This window comes from Podarcis vaucheri, assembly GCF_965113315.1.
Source record: "Podarcis vaucheri genome assembly, chromosome: 15".
NCBI classification, from domain to species: Eukaryota; Metazoa; Chordata; class Lepidosauria; order Squamata; family Lacertidae; genus Podarcis; species Podarcis vaucheri.
The window spans coordinates 4577062-4602066 of record NC_138753.1 but is presented as its reverse complement, the minus strand read 5'-3'; the positions used below and the strand labels follow the sequence as shown (position 1 = coordinate 4602066).

At 41.3% G+C, this 25005-nt stretch overlaps 1 protein-coding gene across 1 annotated transcript in view; it reads right to left on the bottom strand.

Annotated features, from left to right (window-relative positions):
- PPM1E (protein phosphatase, Mg2+/Mn2+ dependent 1E) overlaps positions 1-20246 on the bottom strand; it is a 95713-nt gene extending 75467 nt beyond the window's left edge. Inside the window, exon 1 of the mRNA XM_082201744.1 lies at positions 19553-20246. Coding sequence (XP_082057870.1) covers positions 19553-20121 — 569 coding nt within the window. The 5' untranslated portion in view covers positions 20122-20246. The remainder of the gene's footprint in view (positions 1-19552) is intronic.
- Between the last annotated feature and the right edge of the window lie 4759 nt (positions 20247-25005).

The following is a 25005-nucleotide window of genomic DNA, read 5'->3' as shown; positions in this document are numbered from 1 at the left end:
TCATCCATGCAAAATAAAACCAGATAGACATTTTAGTAATTTTAGTTCATATGTACTTCTTACACCTACTCAATTTAGTATTGAAGATAACCTCACTGATTAAGAACTGCCAGATCATATATAAATATCAATCCCATAATAGGAAAGCAGAAGTATGTCAAAAACAACATATCTTGTCCTCTCAGCCCCAGGCAATGCATAGCAGACCCCCAACAACATAGAGACCAAGAGAACAAGCATTTTATCAAGAATTCCAAGCTTGGAAGAATCATACCACAGCAGCATGCACCGATTGTTTAATAAAATTTGGCCCCATACCAGAGAAATATACATGATACATAATCTTTGGTAATCAGTGTGTAACATGAATTATTGTGCAGTGCAACTGCTATTTGTGTGGCAAACCTCACATATACCCCCAATAAGAGCAGAGGCCAGAAACCTGTCTTTTATCAATGTGTTTCCTTGCTCTGAAAATAGGAAGGAGTATCCTACTCCTTGAAGCTTCAGCCTGGACCAATATAATACTGCATTAATCACCCCTTTTCCAGGATCTCTGAGCAGATGAGTTTAACTGCAGCAAATGACAGCCTCTATCAGTGTGATCATAGGCACCACACTGTAAGTGGGACTCCCAGTTGTGACAAACTACCCAAGATCATACCTAGTGCCACACGCAATCTGCAGAAATCTCTCCTCCTGGACATCAACACCTGAAGAGGTTCATGAGACATGCCTCCTCACATGGGCGTAGCCAAGGAGGAGGCAGGGGCGCAGCTGCCCCCATCAAGTAAAACAATAGAAATACTTAACTAACTGGCCAATCACGTTGGTTCTGCCCCCCCTAACATAAATCCTGGCTACACCCATGCCCCCCCACCTTTTAAATTATTTATCCTAGCAATAAACAAGTATGAATGCTGCCTTGGGATACATTTGGAAAAAGCAGGGATTGGTCGTGTGTCCCTTTAGGGCCGGAACTTGTGTTCCTCAGTTATTGTTTAGGAACATAGAAGGGGAAACACGCCTTTCACCCATCAGCCAATTCTTACCCATTGTGTATCAGCCCTCACTTCCTGCTCTAGATTCAAGGTTCTGAGTGCATTCAGTAAGCCTTCCTTGGGAGGTACAGAAAGTTGCTAAGCATTCTTCAAGAGTCATGAAGAGTGCCATTTTCTCCCTTTTCAATCAGTTCAATAGAAATGGAAAAGGGGCACCATGGGATGCAAATTTTCACCCACAAAGTACAACTGACACTTGCAAGTGTTCTCAGCAACTGTGGCTATCTACCAGTTGTAGGAGTTATGCAGTTATGAGTAGCTAAGTGGGCCCAACTAGTTCTTTCCTGGCATGCGAGCCCAATATGATAAATTTCAGAAACATTTGTCTAAAGGCTAGAGAGATATGTTGCAACTTGCCACTAAAACACATAAAGACCCAACATAATAATTCTAGTTACAGATAGGTAGCCGTGTTGGTCTGTCATAGTCAAAATAAAAAAATTCCTTCCAGTAGCACCTTAAAGACCAACTAAGTTAGTTCTTGGTATGAGCTTTCGTGTGCATGGTATCTGAAGAAGTGTGCATGCACACGAAAGCTCATACCAAGAACTAACTTAGTTGGTCTTTAAAGTGCTACTGGAAGGAATTTTTTTATTTTGACTATGACAGACAGGTATCTGAAGAAGTGTGCATGCACACGAAAGCTCATACCAAGAATTAACTTAGTTGGTCTTTAAGGTGCTACTGGAAGGAATTTTTTTATAATAATTCCAGTTACTTAAAAAAAAAAATCAGTCTACTGGCTTTCTGCCAAAATGATTGTTTATTTTATTACATTTTTAGCCTACTCTTCCTGTAGATACCTCAGAAGAACACACAAGCAGTTCTCTCCCTCCTACCCATTACAACAATCCTGTAAGATAGGCGCTAAGAGATGTCTCCCCCAAGGTCACCCAGGGAACATCACGGCTGAGTGAGTACTTGAACCCAGGTTCCGATTAGTCCAGAACAAGACTTTTGCCTAAGCATGTACTCCCTTTGCTCTTCCCTTTCTGGTGAGAGCACACTTTAATTCTCTAGCTTCCAAAGGCTTTTATCTAGCCTTCCAACAATGTCATTTTTGCTCTTGTGCTCATTTATGACATGTTATTGTTTTTTGTTACATATTGTATTTTGTTTTATTATCTTTGGGGGCCTTTGAGCCAAAAGGTAGTACAGTATATGAAAATGTTGCAGTGGTAGCAGCAGCAGCAGCAGCAGCAGTAGTAGTAATAATAATAATAATAGGTTGTGCCCAACTCAGTTCTATTCAGACTGAAATTAATGGACCTGTTAGCTATGTCCATTAATTTCAAAGGATCTACTCTGAGCATGACCAACATAGGATACAAGCTAATACAAATCAATTGTAATACAGTAAATAAAAATTAGCCTTAGCACACCCCTGTTCCCTTTCTGATAGTCTGAATGCAATTAGTAAGCCTGTTAGTTAAGTTTTATCCTCATTTTTAAATATATAGTTTAAATGAACTGTTAATTGTTAAACTGTAGAAAGTATGGCATATAAATAAACTGACTATAACTAACTGTTCAGTTAACCACCTTTTCTTGCTTCATAGATTTCAGAAAACTATGGCTACCAGCTTCAGAACAAGCCAGGATCCTAAACTAACTTCAAACCCTGGTTTAGAACCTGGTTTGTTCTGAGGCTGGGAACCATATAACTACCACACCACATTCATTAGACTATTTCACCTTCCACTTTTGATAAAAGCTGCCTTTTTATATATTAAAAAAGCCTGCCTGCAAGAAAGTATACTTTCTGAGTTGTAACATGCAATTAAATAAAAGCTGGTGTTAGAACATGTAATTAAAAGTCTGAATAAGGAAAAGTAATGCTCAAACTATAATAATCTTTACATCTCATCAGTCATAGGAAAAATAATAAAGTAGGAGTAAAAGTCTTCATCGATTACCCAATGCAATGAATCAATCAACTCGTTAATGGCAAATTAAAATATAGACTTTTAATTACGTCTAGATAAGAGCTATCCCCTTGCTAACATACTGTGTTGTAAATCAGGATGAGCTATTTCCCTGTGGCAGGCAGATGCCAACAACAGTTGGCAAAGGGGCTGATTCAGAGGTTAACCCCATTCTGGGTGGGTGGTGGTTACAGCCCCTCACAGTCCTGCCACCATTCCCGGGCAGCCAGATCGTGCAGGACCAGGTGGATGTTAACGTCCACCCCAGCTGGTCATATCACAGGGCACAAATGTCCGCCAAATCTCCTAGTTCAAATCGCCCAATCACTGGACCCATAGTAGGCAGAGCCTTGCTGGTCAGACATTCCAACTCAGTCCATCAGTGACAATAAAAGCTAACATCAATGACCCTCAGTGTGGTTGACAGAAGAGCCAACTTTTCACTCTACAACCAATAAGGCTAGAAATCTAGGGCTGCTTCACACACAAGACTCTACTCAGTTGCATCAACATGTGAAGAGTAATTCACTTACACATGGACAACAACCACCTCCCTTTTTCAAGCTGACAAAATGACAAAAAAAACCAAAAAACCTGAAGTTGCCCTTACTGAGAGAATGGATCCATCCTAAAGTTTCTCCTAAAATATACAATTTTTGACAATTTAAAAAATAAGTTCTGGTATAGAACTATTAAAGAACTTGAAAAGTTACAGAAGAGGGCAACTATATTGATCAAGGGGGGTGGAATAACTTCCCTGTGAGGAAAGACTAATGAATTTGGGGCATTTTCAATTGTTTAAAGAAGTTGTCCAAAAGGGGCTGATAATTTTTTTAAATTACACATAGTATGAAGAATGTGTAGCAGTCAAGCATAGTTGGTAATAAGGTTTGGATCAAGATTATTTGGACTTAATTCCATGTGATTGCCAAAATATATCACAGATATCATACTAATCTTTTCTGATTGTTCCAAATTTGGTAAAATTAATGACGAACTAGTATTCCATAAACTGAAAATGGTTCTGACCACGGTTGCCATCTTAACTTACACAAATGCAAGAAGATGCCTCAACTTTGTTCAAATTATTGTTAATATTTATTAAATCCTATACCACCCTTCATTCAATGATCACAGTGTGATTTACAGTAGAAATACACAAAAATACATAATAACAAAACAAACAACAACCCCCTACACACACACGCACAGTTTAAAAGGCAATATACCTACTGCCCCATAAATTTGATTTTGGCAACTAGTTGGGAAAGCTTCAAATATACTGTCAGAAGAGCAACAAAATAATTTTTCTTAACCCTCAAGACGGTGTCAGGTTACTTCTTGTGCTAGGGTACAGCATTAGATCATAGACTGAGGGGACAGGTTGTAATACACATGTTGGCTCCTCTCTTATAAAGTCATTTTCATAAAGTAGCAGGCTCAAAAGGGTCGCACTTATTTTGCTTCTATGGAGCAAAAACAATATACCCTCATCTCAGTGCTTATAAGTAACAACATTTGACTATCAAGGCCAGCTATTAAACATCCTACTCCTTGGTAGGATGCTTAAGACAGGTTGCCTTGAGAGACAATTTCATTCTTCCCACTGTGGAACTTTTGTCTGTGTGTCATCAGACAGCACCATCTGTCTCTGGCAACAATTCAGAAGGCAAACGTCATTCTGTCAGAGAACAATTATTCTTCTCTATGCTCAATTCTGAACACAACAAGAATTCCACAAATTAATGCAAATCTGTACGTCCTTCTCATGGAAAAATAGCACTTGGTGTTCTCTCAGGCACTACCCAGCGGGGATATTCATTTCATCTTTCTAACGGAAATACAACACTCCTGGAGAAAAATATAATTAAATGGCTTAAGTATCTGAATCTATTTAAATATTTGTATTACTTTTTAATTCTTAGCTAACCTTCTGCAGAATATTCCAGGTTTTAGAAAACATATGAAACTCATTTTGAAGGTTCAATCCTTAGCATTTCCAGGTAGGCCTGGGAAAGACTCCTGAGTACCTTGAGAGTGGTGGCAGTCATGAGTAGACAAAACTAAGCTAGATGAAGCAATGGTCTAACTTTGTATAAAGAAGCTTCCTATGTTCCTACGTTACCAGTTAGTCAGAACAGAAGCAAAGAGAAGCATCCATGGAGTAGACTGAGTCAACAGGGGGAGACATTTATCACACCTGTACCCTGCCCTCAAGGCAGTATGCACCCCATTTTGTACTAACTATAGCCCCAGAAGCTGCTTGCTATATTTTGACCTAGCTTTACAGAAAAAATAATCTCAGGTGAAAGACTACAAGCAGCGCAAGTTTACTAAAGACATAAACACACCCCAAACATCACCTCTTAAATGCAAGCATAGTTGTGTCTGAAGTGGGAACAGCATCTAGAGTTCTGCAATCTTAGATCTGCTTCTTACTATAAAGCTTTATGAATGGCAGAACTTCCAGTGAATCTGAACTTCCCAAACAGCATAACACTTACATTGCAAAGTATATGCCATAACATAGTATTGGGTAAACTGAAAATACATTCCCAGAAGCTCTAGAAACTGAATAGGTCGTATCTGTGGAAGACATAGGCAAATACTAGTCAACAATAATACAGTGGTACCTCTGGTTACATACTTAATTTGTTCAGAAGGTCCGTTCTTAACCTGAAACTGTTCTTAACCTGAAGCACCACTTTAGCTAATGGGGCCTCTTCTCTTGCTGCTGCCGCCATGCTGCCGTGCAATTTCTGTTCTCATCCTGAAGCAAAGTTCTTAACCTGAGGTACTATTTCTGGGTTAGCGGAGTCTGTAACCTGAAGCAAAGTTCTTAACCCGAGGTACCACTGTACTTAAGAAGAGGCATCATCAACAGGATTCATTCTCTCTCTCTCTCTCTCTCTCTCTCTCTCTCTCTCTCTCTCTGTGTGTGTGTGTGTGTGAGAGAGAGAGAGAGAGAGAGAGAGAGAACCAAACTCTAGAACACCCACAGTGTTGAGCTTTTGCCCCAAAGTTCTACTACAGAAGACAACAGAATCTGTGTCTTCAAAGGATGAAAACTGAAGGAATAAATAATGCTGGTTTTCATTAACCTCAGCTTTACAGGCTTTTGGCATAACCTAATAAGATTTGTTAATAACATTCTAGCTGTAACAGTCTGGCCAAACCAAAACATTTCTGTGCTAATCTATTTCAGGCAGTAAAGATCCTTGTCAGTTTCATTTTCTCACTCCCAGCATCTCCTCACAGTGTTAATTGGTGCTTTTGGCATTGCAGTATCAAGTTAAAGAAAATAGCCCCAGTCTGGATAATCTAATTTGCTACAGAAAAGATGCTGTTACTACTAGAGCATCAAAGCTTTTTCCACACCCAAACTGCAAAGTGTTTAGTCTGAAGAGCAAGATGAGGACATGTGAAATGGCTGCTTTGTGTCTCCAGGAACATTCTCCAACATTCTAAGAACATGTTCCATTCATAAAAGATGTTACTTTTCTACCACTTATGTAATTACTATTCTTCTAAAAGTGTCAATGTGTTTTATCTTCACTCCCATTTCTGCCCTGTGGTTGATTCTTCCAATGAAAACCATTCAGATGAAGGGGAGTAGCTGGTTAGACCATCACAACTGTCTGCACCAAAGTCTATCAAATTCCAGCTTTTCTGAATCAGAGATAAAAGATTCACACAAAACCTTATGTGTTTGCAAGTTCTGAGATTGAGGCTATCCTTTAATCTTAATAGTAAGTAAAGGTAAAGGTACCCCTGCCCGAACGGGCCAGTCTTGACAGACTCTGGGGTTTGTGCGCCCATCTCACATCTAGAGGCCGGGGGCCAGCGCTGTCCGGAGACACTTCCGGGTCACATGGCCAGCGTGACAACGCTGCTCTGGCGAGCCAGAGCCGCACACGGAACGCCGTTTACCTTCCCGCTGGTAAGCGGTACCTATTTATCTACTTGCCCCCGGGGGTGCTTTCGAACTGCTAGGTTGGCAGGCGCTGGGACCGAGCAGCGGGAGCGCACCCCGCCGCAGGGATTCGAACCGCCGACCTTTCGATCGGCAAGCCCTAGGCGCTGAGGCTTTAGCCCACAGCGCCACCCGCGTCCCTAATCTTAATAGTAGTTTGGTCATAAAATGTACCTGTTTTCTTTTAAATTACAATAAAATAGCACACAATAAAAATATTAGCTGTGCTTTTCCACTGCTTTTCCTTATATCTTTCCTATCTTTACCTTACATTAAACTTCTACAACTTTCACGTAACAAAATTTTGTAGCTCTACTACACTGCCTTCAACATCTGAGAACCTATCGTCCTAGCTTCTTTATCAGACTTTCAGCCTTTAGCTACATACATTCATTATTGTCAATGCACTTCGTTCTCCATATACTGGTGAATCATTATTCATGGATTGATATTCTAAAGTAATCTCCACTCCTTTAGGTTTTCCATTACTTTCCTCCATTTCTGTAAAAATGACATTTTCTACATGCCAGTATCTATTTTGTGAACAAATGTCTCACTATATAGAGTTGTTTAAAATGTCATCTCTTGCTGTTGTTTTTGGCTCCTCTTTTCTGAACATTAAGTTGTTTCCCTTTCAACAGTGAAACTTTCACTCCCAATTCAGCTTAGTTACAGGCATGCTTCGACTTTTTACTGTTAACTTTTTTTTACCCTATCATACACAGGAGATATATGATGTGTTACTGAGGCATGAGTTTAGGAAATCATCTTTCCCTACACGTCACACAAACAGAGGGACCCTCCTGCTTGCTTCCCCTTCCTATGGCCTCTACCCCTACGGTCTTCCCTTTTTCACTTGCCTCCTGTTCTAAACTAATGTAGTTCATTTGCTGCCTGTCTCCCAACTTCGCTACTTTCTCCCATATGCTTTTACTTCTCTCCCAATCTCCTTTCCTCCCTAAACCCACCCGTGGCTTTCAAACAAGCCCAGAATGCCACCATCTTTAGATGTCCCCTCTTCAACTACAGTCCCATCTCCTTTCTTTCTTTTCAATTGCTTTCATTTCCTTCAACAGAGGGCCATGCAGATCTGCATCCCAATTTTAAAACAGCACCCCCTTTTCTTGCCTTAGAGGAAAAAAGTCTCATTATTCAAGCAGTGGCTAATTTACCACCTCTTGGACAATAGCTCATTTCTGAGCTAGCAGTGCTCCTGTTTACACCACTGAAAGGTTTTGTGTTTGCTTCTATTGCTGGCAAAGCATTTGGGACATTCTGCTCACAAGCTGTGCCAGACGATAATCTGCCAAAGCTGTTGCTTTCCTCCAAGTCTCAGGACCATTTTCTTTTACCAGGGCCTCTAAGTCTTCTATTGGACCTGAATGAACAGTTCTAAATCATATGCTTCAGTAACCCAGATTATTTTTTTAAAAAAACCCTTTTCTTTTTGGCCTTCTGGTTTATCCATCTGTTTAAGGTCCTCCTACAGAAAGCATTCAGAGACTCATTTAGTTACCTGGGGAGTGCTACAGGCATACAAAACCTTTCCCAGTAAACAGTATTAATGGATGTCGCCTATAAACTGGAAAAAAACACATTGATTAGAAAATTAACTTCGGGTGCATCAATTTCTCTACAGAAACAACATCTCTAGGTAGCATGCAAAGCTACTGACCCTAACTGGTCTCCCTAAATTGAGAATCTAGCCACTCAACTAGCAAACAACTCATGCGTCTGTGGTGGTCATGCGTCTGTGGTGGTTGGGGCCAGAGGCAAAACTAGGCCAAACAATGAATGTAAAATTTACCTTTGAACCATAAGCTCATTTTAGACACACACATCCCTATCCTTCATCCAGGCAAGTAGAGGCATTATCAAAGTTCAAGGACATATTCCACCAAGGCAAAAACCCTCAAGGAAGGTGCAAAGTAGAGCTGGTGAGGTATGTGGCCTGGGGAGAGAAACAGTGGCTGAAGTGGTGTCATCTGGCAAAATTCTGAAGGGACTAAAGTCCCCCCCCCCCATCACACAACTGAAAGGAGTCCTAAAGCTATTATGGGGTCACAATATGCTTTGCAGATCCATGGCAAAGGACTGTGGAAAGAAAAAAGGCCAGAAACATTTTGTTTAAAAAAACTAATCTCTAGCACCTAAGCCACAATACATAAAAGACCATTCAGCACCTCTAGCCCACTGAATACATGTGTAGCTTGTCAATAATAATAATAATAATAATAATAATAATAATAATTATTCTGGGTGGCTTCCAGCAGAATATTAAAATACAATGATTCATCCAATATTAAAAGCTTCCCTAAACAGGGCTACCTTCAGATGTCTTCTCAAAGTCTGATAGTTGTTTATTTCTTTGACTTCTGATGGGAGGGCGTTCCACAGGGTGGGTGCCACTACCGAGAAGGCCCTCTGCCTGGTTCCCTGTAACTTCGCTTCTTACAGTGAGGGAACCGCCAGAAAGCCCATGGCACTGGACCTCAGTAAGAAATTTGTGCCACCTTAGGAAGTCCCTCCATTACATACCGTTAGAAATAGGTTAAATGCAGATTATGGGTTAAATACCAAATGCATCTAATGAGTGGGAAGAAAAATAAATTTCTATAATAGTTAACTGCTAAGAACATTTGTGGGGGAGGGAAGCAGAGAGAGAAATGCCAGAAAAAATGTTACAGCTCTAAAACAAAGCAAATCAGGGTCTCATGGAGATAAAATGCTCTTGAGAGGGGAAGAGACAAAGGTAAATGAAAACATTAAGGAGTCGTTGAGTCTAAGAGAGGGACCTTAATCCCAGAAACAATTTTCAAATATCCATTCCTCTAACGTTTCTGGAGGTATAGGTAATGACTGATTTAGGCGAGTTTGATATGTGTGCAACCGCGCACATCATGGCAACCTGGAAGTGGCTGGAAAAGGGGACAGAATAGGGAAAAGCAGGGTTAATTAATTAAGAGTATATAAAATCTGAATCTTAAATTATTCATAGCTGGGCTACATAACAGCTTCAACTGCAAGTCCTTCAAATAATACTACATTTTCTATATCCCTTCAGCTATAGGAACAAGTAGCAATATTAGCACTTATATGGCAAATATCAATTTAAATTCAGAATTTATATTGTGAGGAAGTGGTGTAATGATGTTATATGCCAAGCAAATTTTGTAATCCACTGCTATACAACTCTCCTCCTCCAGTAACACTCTCTGTGTGTATCTGAAGAAGTGTGCATGCACACGAAAGCTCATACCAAGAACTAACTTAGTTGGTCTTTAAGGTGCTACTGGAAGGAATTTTTTTATTTTGACTATGGCAGACCAACACGGCTACCTATCTGTAACTCTCTGTTATGAAAGCCACCCATTCTTTTAGCTTCCTGTTTAACCAGTTAGTGATCTGTAAGCAGCAATTTGAGGAGGTTCAATATTTTGTCAAAAGGAAAGCAGAAGGCTGCATTTGTATAATGTTGCTTCTCAATCTCTTCAGACTCCATGCTTAGTTAACCCACAGATTATGCTCCTACTGGGCAGCTGCATTTAAACCTGTAGCTACTTCTCTGCCTAATCTTCTCCAACTGAGGTCATATATTTGTAGCAGATTGAGGGGACCTCCTATGCATCAACAACCTATCTACTATATATAAATGTGTGTCGAAATTTTAAAACAGATTTTTCATATTAGCCCCTGGAACATCTTCAACTATAATTTTTGCAGACAGTTAGTTGACATGATTTATCTTATCCTTTCAATACAATGAAGCATTCCACCAGATAGCACATCTGGGTTTAATCTCACTTATTCACTAGTACAATGTATAGAACAACCCTCCCATCAGCAAAAGACACAGTCCAATGAAACAGGATGCTATTGGAACCAACTCAACAAATCAAAGTAATACTTTAATATGCAGTAAAAACCCGAAGAGGCCACTACTTTGCTGAATATCTCAGCAAGTCTGGGTATGCTCAGTGCCTTTATGGGTGGCCAAATGGGAATTACATGTACAGTGCTACCTCGGGTTAAGAACTTAATTCATTCTGGAGGTCCGTTCTTAACCTGAAACTGTTCTTAACCTGAGGTACCACTTTAGCTATTGGGGCCTCCCGCCGCGGCGTGATTTCTGTTCTCATCCCGAACCAAAGTTCTTAACCCAAGGTACTATTTCTGGGTTAGCGAAGTCTGTAACCTGAAGCATCTGCAACCTGAAGTGTATATAACCCAAGGTACCACTGTACACCATACTGGGCTCTATGATTGAAGAACAGGCAGAATATAAATGTAAGGGGGGGGACCCATAATAAATAAATCCTATACATATCTAGCCAGAAGAAAGCCACACTGTTCAACGGGATTTACTCTCAGGTAAGTGTGTACAGAATTACAGCCTGCATTTCTTTTAATTCAGAATTTCACTAATCAGAGTTGGTTAGGATCTATAAGCTATTGAAGCTAAGTGCATGCAGCTTTCAAAACTGATGAACATAGTCAGAGCCTGAAAATATTGACCAATTCAGTCATTAGTTGCCTGCAGCTATGTTTTCCATCAAGTACAAATATAAGCAGAGCAACTATGCAATCTAGCTAACTTGTTCAGCTTCAATAGTAATTACTGAAATACTGAAGGGCAGCTCTCTTCTATATCTATCATTGTATAACACTGTTTGCTTCCCTATGAAGTGCCCTAACTGTGTTCATGCATTTTGCTTTGTAATGACGTGAAGAGAGCACAGCAACAATACTTTTGACCACTTACTAAGGATTTCTGCATTTGTTTCATTAAGTAGGCATAGGCAAAACCACTGCTCTTATCATACATTTAGCAGGTTTTTTTAGTCAAAAAGTTGGAAAAGACTGGAAAAGAATCGGATCTACTGTTCAGACAGGCAAGATGTAATTGACATGCAGAGCTATTAATTTTATTTCAAGACACATCTCACAAAGGTGCTTATTTAGGACTATAGACAGGAAGTCAGACAACAAGTGAGCACTTTGGGAGATAAATTCAGCCCACAAGGAAATTATAATCTAAGGACAGAACATCTTGACATATCATCTATTTGAGCTCTTACTTCAAAGCACACATCTGTTTTCTCAATGCCTTGATCTCTGGGAGAGGACACAATGATATGTAGATTTCTTGAACAAAAAGTTGTCCTTAAGGTTCTGTTGCTTTTGTTGACAGTAACATCTAGAAGGTGTGCAGAATGTTTCAGGGATGAGCAGAGTGAAAATTATTCATTCGTTTGTTTGTTTGTTTGTCTGTTTTTAAAGAAGTCTAGGCAGCCCATGAAAAACACATTGTTGATGTTGGTAGCACTTTCTTCTATTCTATATTTTGTCAAGTCAAGGGCAGCAAACCTCAGGCCCAAGGGTCAAATGGAGCCCTCTCCCAGGCTATGCCCTTTCTGTATTATCATCTAGTGCTTTTGGCTGGCTAGAATGTGTCCTTGAACTGTGATAATGCCTCCTGCATGCTTGGATGGAAGGATGGAGAGGTGCTACACACTGAAACTTCTGAGTGGCTGGTCACATTCTTTGCTCTGCCTCTTGCCCACTCCTCACTGCCATGCAGTCTGTGTTAAGGTTGCACATGAGCCAATGCAGTTCCCCACCCTGTTAAAAATGGTCCATAATTTATTATACAGGGAGCTACTTTAAATCTCAAATATATGATAGTTATTCTAATACATTCTAATTTATAAACAGCTTTACTGACAAAGTTTAAATATATTCTATTAGCAACCAATGTGAAGTTATTTATTTTGCTTTCCAGTGCTAAGATTTTCTCTCTCTCTCTATTACACATTAAGACCTATTTCAAACATCACTTAAATTGCTTTTTAAAAATGCCTATACTAACAGGAACAAGAAGAGAAAAGGGAGGACACTTCAATTCTGAACCAAACTCTTTCATTCAGTGAGATGAAGGAGAGGAAAACACACAAAGAGCAAGGGAGCACAGAAGAAGCCACCATATGCTCCTGCCTTGGCTTTCTTGGCTCACATACATGTAATAGAGAAAGACGAGAACTTAATTTTCTTCCATGCTCTTAGTTGTCTGAATTATTTCCCCTTCAACATCCTGAATGCCCAATCCCTTTGTTTGTTTGTTTATATTTAATTTATGGGATATTCTAAATCAGGAAAATGTTCCTTCTAAATGGTGGGGAAATTCCTTAACAGAAGCAGGGAAAGATTCTCACATTATAATTAAATGATTTAAAATGCATGTATGAGTCCAATCTCAAATGCATATAACTGATATTAACTGTTTCATTGCTTAATAATAAAACAATGTCAGGCATGGGGAATTTGGGGCCCTTCAGATGTTCTTAGACAACAACTCTCATCATCCCAAACCATTTCCCATGCTGACTGAGGTCAGTGGAAGTCCAACATCATCTGGAGGGCCACAGTTTCCCCATTTCTGCTTTACATACTGTGTGACACTTCTAGAATCATAAAGTTGGAAAAGCCCTTGGAGATTACCTAGTCCAGCCTCCTGCTCAATGCAGGATATGAAGTAGAGGATACAACTCCAGCATCCCTCACATAGAGTCACCCAGCCCTGCTAAATACCTCCAGTGAGTGAGTGGTAAGCCTCCTCCTAAGGCAGTCTGTTCCAATGTCAGGCAGCTCCTACCACTGGAAGTTTTCTTCTAATGTTTAGCCAAAATCTTCACCCACTGGTTATAGTTTGCATTGCCCTCTGGAGCAACAGAGAACAGATCGGCATCTTCTCCATGACAACCATTCTGATATTTAAGGACCACTACCATGTCTCTTCTTAAATTGTCTCTTCTTCAGGATAAACATACTCAGCTCCCTCTAGTGTTTCTCAAAGGACTTTGTTTCCAGACCACCTCACCAGCCCAATTGCCCTCGACACACTCCATGTGATAGCTAGAACTGGACACAGTATGGTACTCCAGACATGGCCTGATTAGCACTAAAAGCACATCTGGAACTATAACTATATAAAACGTGGATAGCATAAATGAAATTCAGAAACAGGATTTGCAAGAACTGGAAAATTAATGGAAATGAGCAGCACCTCTCCAGAGGATTAAAATTATGACATACTGCTACTGGTAACATAGTTTAGAAGTAAAACTACCTTTCAGTTTTATAAGCAGGCTGTCTGAGCAGAGGTTCTGTATTCCTTTTGCAAAAGTTAAGAAGCACCTTATTTTAAAATCTTAAAGAAATATCTGAAATAAATTTGAATATATTGGAGAGACAGTGTACAACCTTTTGCATTTGTTATTTCATTCACCAGGTTTTGCCAGTGGTTGCACATAATGAAGATTTTTAGGATTAAGGTAACAAGAAACTTTTAAAACAAATAAGGAATTTTGACAATGTGATCTCATGTGACTAAACTGCCATCATACTGGGGAAAAACAATACTTTTTCTACAAAGCAGTTTGGGTAGAGGTAGATATGCATATGTGCAAAAATACAAGCATTTTATTCTAAAGTTCCAGTTCTGCTGCCCTATTATTTCAGAGGTTACAAGTGAATACAAATAGACTGCGTAATTGTAAAATTTCCTTTTCCCTTCTTTGGCAATAGAGTAACACCTTTTATTACAATTATCAGCTCAGTAACAAAGCTCCCCTGCGTGCTGTGCATATTTTCACAGGTTCATTTGTCTCCTGCAGCAGTTATCAGTCTTAAAAGGTTTCTTTGGAAGAAAAGGCCACTAACAACCATTCTTACTTCCAGCCTACAAAGCTAAAGCAGAAGCATAGCACAAAGCATGGGTAACTGATCTTAAGGTTTTAGTCTACAGGCTTTTCATGCTGGGAATAGATCCCATCTGCCTCCTGCTTTGTGCTCTAAATCTTGCACAAAGCATACCCGGAAAACAATCTTGTACAGCCCAGTATATGAAGTATTCCTAGCTACTGTAGCCAGCAATTCAAATACCCCTAAGGCTTGGAATACCTCATCCTGAAGACTTCTGCTCGCGATGCTTTCAAGCTGACAAATATATTGCTTCTTTCTCCACATCCCCTATCCCGTTACCTACTAACAATCAGCTGCTAAAATACTCATTCCTATTCTACGAGAGGCACGAGGCATCTTCCCTCCACAACACAGCCAAAATTTATGTTTTACCCTTATCTACCCATCCTTTAAGAATGGAAGCAGCAGGAGAGCTAGAAGCGAGGAAAACATCCAGGGCACTCTCACTGTAGGACCCAATCCCACTCCAAGTTCTTCCTTCCCAAATTTCTCCCCCTCCGGATGACTCATCAAATCAACCACCCACCCACATAAGGCCCCCTACATCTTCTGTTGCATAACCCTTTCCAGCAGTCTAGCCACCTGATCATAAACCTTCCTGCAGCAAAGCATTCCTTCACATTCTATCAGTCCCACTATTTAGCTTCTTCATACCTCACACAAATCTAAGAGAGGTTTGAAGGAGATTTATATTTGGAAATGGCATGCTGGAAGGGATTAAACCTATTTGTCTCACAGCATTTGGAGCACCCTGACCTGTTTAAAAGTTAAAGGAAGGAAGTTAAGAGATCCCAATCACGCAACTGTTTGGCCCTTAATGTCACCCCATTTTGCTTAACTCCCTTGCCTAGCCTTCTGTAGTCCTTCTGCTAACAGTCAGCTTGAGACCCAAGCCAATCATTCTCTCAATTCTCTTAGAAGCCTCCACTTCAATGTTTGCTGCCATCAGCCTTTCATTTACAATGCACATCATGCCCTCTCCTACCTTGCTCCCTGAAATATAACCTTCCTCCCCAGTTTCTGATGCCAACTCCCCCCTTTATATTTTTAAACAAGCCTCCTTGAGTTTCCCAACAATTGTCCTTCCCACTTCAACTCAAAGCTCACCTGTGATCAGCTCAAAACCCACAAGCCAAACCCAGGAACCTCTTTTCATTGCCAATGCATGGCCAAAGAATAGGTGACATAGTAAAAAACAAAGCGCCTTTGAATTTAGTCAGAATACCCTTTCTTAGCCACAATTAATTAACTTTTGTTTATGTTTCTCTAAGAATCCATTTATTAGTGATTTAACAAAATAAAAATAGGCAACAGAATAGTCTGAAATAAAGCAGGTGGAAGAGTAAGGACAGAGTAAGTACAGCTTCCCCCCCAACCATACACACGACACACTTCCAGGCAAGCTTGAACTGCAAATGTCCATGTGCAATAAGAATAATGACTGCTCTTGTATGTGGTGGGTTAGAGAAAGATATGTTCACTCAGCACATGCATAGTGGCACTCTTTTTTTTTTTTACAGTCACTTGCATATTCTCAAACTGAGGTGGTATCTTCAAGTGAGGGGATGGGGACAAAATCATTATGGGCCTGAGCTCCAATTTAAATTAAACCTGTAGGGTCTCTGAGCTACATTCCATAGTTTCTGAAATAAGAAGCTGAGGACCAAACCTGCCTGCAATTTTATCTCTGACATAGAACCCTTGTCCTTTAATCTCAGAGGCATATTAAGAGGATGGGAACAACACTCTACACATGCTTACAGGCAGTATCTCCTAAATCCCACAGCTAAGTAGAGACAATGCTGCCCCTCAAAAGCAAAATTCCAGTGGAGTGAACATGGATGAAGGGGAAGTAAAAAAGATTTCAAGGTTCAGCCCAGCAAGAACCCTAAGCCCTTGATTTCTAAGAGAAATGGTTCCAAGGACTCATGACAGCCTGAAATACACTCAAGCAAAAGTTTTGTTCTCCAGCCCTAGAGCAGCCTTCCTCAACCAGGGGCACCAGGTTGGGAAAGACTGTTCTAGGAGGGGGAAATGGAGGGGAGAGAAATGACACTCTGCACACATGGATTCACCCTCTTTTTCATCAGACATATGCCATGGCTGCTCTGGCACCTCTCAGAAACAAAATATTGCAATTGGTTTCTAGCTCAAATTAGCTCAGCAGGACCCCCAGAATTCAGCCCCTAGTTTCTAAAATGAGCATTTGTTAGATCTCAAAGTCACCCTCTTTGACACAAAAGTCTTGTTCTCTAATCCCAGAGACAGAAAGGGACGTGGGAGGAGGAGGAGAAAGTAGAGTAGGCTGAGGGAAATGACACATTCTGCACATATTTGGGGGCACACACACTCTCCTTTTTATAAAACAAGATCCTGGAGTTGGAAGAAAGATTCAGCATTCCTAGGGCATCTTTTTCCTTATCTGCATATTCCTGGCATTAGCTGGAAAAGGGATCAATGGATAAAGGAAAGAACATTCTGGAGAGCAGGAGAGCAACCAATACTGGTCAGTGGTTTAGGGACCCCTTCCCCTAATCCAGAGCTGAGGTGGTAAGAGGGTGGCATCTCTTCCAAAGAGAAGATCCTGGGGCTCTCTGCACATGCTCAAGAGCACTCCTCCTTGTCGTCAACCTGAATATTCCATAGCTGAGCATGGGGCTTGGTGCACCTTCCAAGGAAGTGCCCCTGGGGTTCTTAATACATGCTCAAATGTACTGTTTCCCTCGTAAGTCCATCTACTTCACAGCTGAACTGGGAAAGAAGAATGTGTCTACCAAGAAGATACAGTTCTAGGACTAGAGGGTAGGAACCTTTTATGATTCACTCACCTAGTCTGTGGCTGACCTGTGTCACTTAATCCAGGGTTGACCTTTTATTGTGTGTTGGATAACATTTGATCTTTCATTGTCTTATGGTGGCTATGTGTTCTTAAAACATAAACACACTCTGAAAATCATAGTAAATGAGGTACGGGGAATAATAATACCATTGTTATTTTATTATGTAAGCTCTCATTTCTATCTTGCAAAATCAACCCTCAGTAAATAAATCAACTGATTTGCCATGTGGTTTTTTTTTGTACTCGGCAATAATAAGCAATATATAATATAGTATAATGATAAGAAAGTGTGGATGACAAACAGTAACCATGACAATAGCAATACTTTCTCTTATGATTATGCATGTCTTTGCTTGCAATGCATTCCATACAACTGTAATAAAGTAGTGGGGTGACAGCTTTGATAAACATCACCACCACCATAGCTATCAACACTTATTGTTTTATTTATGCTAGTTTTAGCATAGGACAAAATGCACACAACCACCCTAGAATAAATTATGATAATTATTATCAATAATGGTAATATTTTCCCCAGGATATCTTTTATAGGATTGTAATCATTATTTATTTATTTATTTTTATTAAAACAAAAACAAAACCATTAGCCCCCTTCTCACAAACACATTTGAAAGGACACAGAATGTTAATCAGTGAAAAGTGTAGTTAAAGAAAACCGTTTTCACCTAGTGCCCAAATATATGTAATGAAGGTGCCAGGCAAGACTTCCTGGAGAAGGCATTCCACAAACAGGGAGCCACTACAGAAAAGGCCCTTTCTCATATTCATAGAATTATAGAACTGTAGAGTTGGAAGGGACCCAAGGGCCATCTAGACCAACTCTCTGCAATGCAGGAATCTCAATTAAAGCATCCATGACAGATGGTCATCCAACCTCTGCTTTAAAATCTCCAATGAAGGAGATTCCACCACCTCCAGAGGGAGACTTTTCCACTGTCGGACCTCTCATGGAGGAAGCGCATGATTTGAGTCTGTTCATATGGAGTTTATATACACAATAAGAATAGTAACAACAATTTCTCCAAGGGTGGTTATATTTTCATGTTAGTTTTTTGTAATGGATATAGTAATATTTTTTCCTAGGAGGGTTTTTTTTTGCAATATTGATAATGATAATAAGTTCAGGGGCTTTAATGATTCCATTTAGTTACAGTTTATTATGCCAAGACACCTTGCCTGGCAATAAACACTATAGGATTTCTTTTATCTGTTTAACCCATCTGTTCAAATTGCATTATTCTGAACTCCGTGTCTTTTTTGGTGGGGGCAGGGGGGGGAGAGAAAATTGTACATAACAATCACAGGTAAAATTGTTACTATACTTATTACAACATGCACACACACCACTATCCTAGGAATTGTTAATATTAATGGCAATTATCACCGATGATTATGATATTAATTATAGGGTGGTTACTTTTTTGGGAGTGGTAATAGATGGACTAACAACAATTTCCCCAAGAATAGTTATGCTTTTTTTGGGGGTGGGGGTATATAATATGTACAGCGACAGCAATTTCTTCCAGGATGGTTATGTTTCTTGGGCAGCTGGTAAAAACTACAGCAACAATTTCCCCTTAGGATGGTTCTGCTTCTCTTTCGGGGTTGGGGGGGGTGGCGTTTATAGGTACAGTAACAACAGTTTTCCCTAGAATGGTTATGCTTTTCAGGGGGCAAGGAGTATCAATAGGTATAGAAACATCTATTTCTGCTAGAATTTCTGCTATTTCTACATCTATTTCTGCTGGAATCTGTTATGCTTTTGGGGGGTGGGGTTGTTGAGGAGGTTATAGGTCCAGCAACAGCAGTTTCTCCTATGAAGGTTATGCATTTCGGGGGGGCTTGTGCATAGGTATGGAAACATCTCTTTCTGCTTTTCGGAGGTTGCAGGGGGGGCGATATGCAGCTTGTTCTGCTGGGGGGCTGACCTCTCTCTCTCTCTCCCCCCCCACTCCCTTCCCTTCCTACTCACTACTTGTAGAGCTGCTGCAGGCAGAGGTCCAGGCACTCGCCCTCCACCTCCTCCTCGGTGATGTGCTCCGAGAGCGGCCGGGGCAGCGAGGGCAGCGGCGGGCTGGCCGGCCGGGCGGGAGGCTGCGGCTGCGAAGCGGGCACTGCCGCCGGGGCCACAGCCGGGGGCAGCTCCTCCTCGGGCTGCGCTTCCCCGACGCGGCTGTCTCCGTCGCCGCCGGCTCCCTCCTCCTCGTCGTCGTCGCCGGCGGCGGCAGCAGCATCGTCGCCTTCGTCCAGCGCCTCGTCGTCGGCTTCTTCTTCGCCTCCTCCCTCTTCCTCAGGCGGCGGCGGCGGCGGCTCGCCGTCCCCTCCTCCTTCGCCACCTTCTTCTTCTTCGTCTCCCCTCACGGCTTCTTCTTCGACCTCGACGGCTTCCTCAGCTTCCCGCCCCGCGTCGCCTCCTTCTGCCCCGCCGCCGGACGGGGGCGACGGCTCGGCGCCGAAGGGTCCGCGGAACTCGCCCAGGAAAAGCTCCAGGAAGCGGCGGTAGGTCCGCTCCTCAACGCTCCACGCGCCGCTCGCGGCCATCGCCTCGCATGCCCGGCGGCAGCGGCGGAGGAACAGAAGCGAAAGAGGAGGAGGAGCAGGAGAAAAAGAGCGGCGGCGGCGGCGGCGGCGACAGCTTCCCTCAACACCGGCCTGCCTTCCCGCCCCTTCTCGCCTCCCTCGCTCGCTCCCGCGCGCGCGCGCAGGCTCGCTCCTTTCGCTGTCTCTCGCGCTCCCCTCAGTCCGTTAGAGCTCGCGCGCTCCCGCCTTCCCTCCCTCCCTCGCGCTTCCCCTCCCACCTCGTGTGCGCGCTCACGGACACAGAAGGCAGAAGGAAGCGCGCGCGAAGGAAAGAATAATAATAAAAAAAAAAAATTGGCGTGGTTTACCAAGGCGCGTTGCCGCCGCTGCCGTTATTAGCCGTTCGTCTCTTGAGGGTTTTTTTTTTTTTTTAAAAAAATGCCGGCGCGTGTATGTCTGTGTGCGCGCGCACGGAGCCCTGAGGGGGACTCGAGCAACTTTCTTTTCGACGCCTGAAAACCACCATATCCCAGCAGGCTGAAGGCAAGGCAAGCCACGGTTGGGTTTTGAAATATTTTTTTTTTGTGTGTGTGTGTGTTTGTGTGTGTGTATTTCGCAAGATTTATACGCCGCTTGATTGTAATGGAACCTCGAAGAAGAAAAGGAAAATAAAATTATCAGTTACGTGCCTTTGTCAGAAAAAGCCGCCAATTATCCGTTGAAAGCAGCTATTTAGAACATTCAGAAAAAATAATAATGATTAAAAGCAAGGATAAGCAAAAGAGCAGATGAAAACACATGCCGAAGTTCTGCATGTCTGGATAGGCTTGCCTGAAGAAAAATGTTTTTAGCGAATGCCAAAAAAGAGTACAGCAAAGGCACCTGCTTTGCTCTTTAATATTTTTCTCTTATTTTAACCTTGCAAGATTTATATACTGTTTAATTTGTCATAAAATCAAGCAGATTGCAAGGAATGTTGAATTTACTGTATAAAAAAGTTAAAAACAAATGGTTGAAATGTCTGAAAAGATTATTATGTAGCATTATAGGGGCCAAAGGGTCACCTGTCCTCACCTCCTTCAATTATAATTAAGAGTGAGAGGACAGAATAGTTGCCACACACACGAAGAACAAGGATATAGTTGTGAGTTCCTCACTTGTATTTTTATAAATCATTTAATGTGTCAACGCGAATAGAAGTTATTAATATTGCAGTTGTTGTATAAGAGATTATTATCATGACCGGAATGTAATTGAAACATAAGATTTTGCAACACAGAAATAAAGAAAACCATCAAATCTAGCACGCAGGGGGCCACTTTAACTAAATTATATAATTCAGTATTTGAATGATTGGTATTATTACTGTAATTGTATTATAAATTAGTATTGCTACAATGAGGCTATTATTAGACTGTAATTGAAAACTAATAAAATTTTATTAAAAAAATAATTAAGAGTGAAAGATTAAAACATGGCAATATCTCGATAAACATGGAAATTATTACATATTGTTTGTATATCTATTATACTAAACTTTAAAAACTCACAATGTTTATTAAAAGGCTTTTCTAGACCGCTTTTTAAGGGTGTGGGTGTGTGATGGTGTATTTATCATTAAACAGGGTAAGCAAAAAAAATTCATTAAATAAATTATTCCCATGATAAATGAATACCAGACAGTTGTGGCTCTGACTACCACCTTCAACCTGTTGAGGTGTTTATGTTTCTTGGGCGGCTTTTTCCAAAGGAAATGTATTTGCTTTGCATGCAGAATGTCCCAGGTTCAATCCCCAGCATCTCTAGGCAGGTCTGCAGATGTCTCCTGCCTGAAACCCTGGAGAAAGTCTTGAAATACAAATTTCAAGATTAAAGCAGGTGGCTAACCTGTGGCCTTCCAGTTGATACTGGACTATTAATCCCTTTATTCTTGCCTGTTAGCCATGTTGGCTGGGCCTGATGAGAGCTGGAGCTGGAGAGTTTGGAGCATCCATTCCCCATCCCTGATTAAAAATAACAATGGGTTGTAGCTGACTAATCTGCCTGTAAAAGCCACATATTCCATGGCAATAAATGCCATTTTCTGTAGCTGCAGGCACAAGCCACACTGTGCCTTTTATTTACATTACCTTCCACTCCCAAAATTCGGGTGTTCTACTTCCAACCAAATTGTAAGTTGTTTTAGCAACATATTCAGGTTCTTGGTTTTCATCCTGTTTTTCTCTCTTCTGGTGTTGTTTCCAAACAAGCTATATAATGGTGTAGAGCTTCGCCAATACAATTACGCTAATGCCATTAGATGAAATATTGCATCTTCCCGCAAGCTAGCTCGTTCCTTTTCCTTGCCTTTCCATTTCATAACAAATAGCAAAGGGAAAGGGGAAAAAACCCAAACCCAACTGCATTTTATCTCTACTTTTCCTGCCACTGAACAACTCCCCAGAGACACAATCCAGAGTCCACATTAAGAGTTTATGAAAATATATCAGAGTCAAACCCTCATTCTTTTTCAGTAGTTCCCTTTTTTCCTTTACATTGAGTTGAAAGTGCAAGAGTAGAACAAAGCAAGGAGTTTTGGGGAATAATTAAAAAAAATATCTTGGAGGGAAACCAGTAAGAATGGAAGAGGAACAGAGTGTTTAGAAATACAGATTTCCCTGCCCAATTTTAAGCCCCCAGAGCAGAGATGGGGAAACTGTGGTCCTTCAGATGTTACTGGACTCATCAGTGCCTGCCAGCCAGGCTATTGATAAGGGATGATGGGCGTTGGAGTCCAACAACATCTGGAGGGCCACAGGTTCCCCAGTCCTGTTTGGAGGGACCCACCAGGCTGGATGGGGTAATGGAGAAGATGGGGGTTAGCCAAGAACAATTGGTTATCCCAGGACTTTCCTGAAGAAAGCCGTAAGGAACAATAGACTATATTGTGCTGCCTTTGTTCTCTTTCTCTTAATTGTTCCAGTCCAGACTCCTCTCTGAATAGAATATGAACATAAGAATAACCTGCTGGACCAAGCCATCTGGTCCAGCATCCCACCAGATGCCCAAGTGGGAAAACCATGAGCCGGACCCAAACACAAGAGCACCCTCCCTTCCTGTAGCTTCCAGCAGCTGGTATTCATGACTGCCTCCATTTGTGGATCCAGTTACAGATAGGTAGCCGTGTTGGTCTGCCATAGTCAAAAAAATTCCTTCCAGTAGCACCTTAAAGACCAACTAAGTTAGTTCTTGGTATGAGCTTTCGTGTGCATGCACACTTCTTCAGATACACGGTGTGTATCTGAAGAAGTGTGCATGCACACGAAAGCTCATACCAAGAACTAACTTAGTTGGTCCATTTGTGGAGGCAGAGCATAGCCACGGATAGGCTTATCCTTCAGGAATTTGCCCAATCTTCTTTTAAAGCCATCCAGGTTAGTGGCCATCGCTGTCTCATTGGAGAACATCCCATCGTTTTAAGTGTGTGCTGTGTGATGTAGTATTTCCTTTTATCAGTCCCAAATCTTCCAACATTCAGCTTCAGTGGATGTCCATGAGTTCTATTATGAAAAAAGAAAAATCCTTTCTCCATGCTATTCATGATTTTATAAACTTCTGTCATGTCACCTCTTGCTCGCATGAGTCAGAAGTGTATATATTTCCAGGAGTCTCTACATGAATGTTTTTTGCCTAGCTGGTAGCTGTGATATGTCCACCCTCCAGATGCTGCTGGATTCCACCTTCTATGATCCCTGAGCATTGGCCACACCGGCTAAGGGTAATAAAAACCCAACAACATCTGCACAGCCACAGGATCCTCCAGCTGTGTTCAGCACTAGCACAATGTTAAGAAACAATGACCACACCCCAGCCTTCTAGAAATAACGATCATACCCATCATACTTAAAAGATGCAATTTATATAGAGTATTTTCTGTGTTTAAAGCACTTCACATACATTAGCAATCCGTACAACATCCCTGTGAAGTAGGTCAGAGTCATTATCATCCTCATATTGTGGAAGGGGCATGAGAAAAGTAGGGCTAACACCTTGCTAAAACCATCTATTGAGTTCATGGCTGAGATGACGTTCAAATAGTGACTGGCTCATGATCTTGGAGACTACATTTGATAAAACTGTACAACGTACAGCCTCAAATATATAGATGTATTGATCCCAAAGTGCTCTCTTTAAAGTTTTATTGTACTGTACTTCTATTTAAAGCTGCCAGTCTTCATGAAGGAAGATACAAAAATTATGGGGGTATAGGCAATTTAGTAAAGTAAAAGGACGTCATGTTTACCATACTGGAGCTAGGATATTCTGACCTCTACCCTCACCTTGTGATTTTTAAACAGTTCTTGTTAGCTGTCCCAGACTTAGCTATTAAACAGGGATGGACTTGTCAGACTTCCCAATGTCAAAGCAGCTTCTTGATAGATTAATGGCACGCCAGGCATGAAGCTAAACATATGCAGCTCACACAGAGAAACAGCCGTTGGAGCTTGAAGGAATTATCACCCTGGTTAAGGACAATAGGTAATACGATTTATACCATTTATGGAGACTTGTAAAATGTTTTACATCTCAGTTCATGATAAGCTCCACAGGACACCCAATAACCCCACAAGATGCACAAAAGCAGTAATTGCTTTCCCCACCCCCAAATCCAAGACAATTGGAATCACCCAAATGAAATGCGGAAATACAACACGTCCACAGGCTGCAGTCTCCCTCCCTTGCTCTCCCCCTCTCTATTTCATGGCAAATTACATATAAATGAAACAAATTTAGCCGTGGACACCGTCCAGTGTACTCCCATATGCCAGCCATGGTGCCGTCCCTTTCTTTTGATCAAATTATGATGCCCAGGAGCAGGACTTCTTGGCTACAGAGCCCTTGTCAATTGGTTGGGGGGGGTTGTGT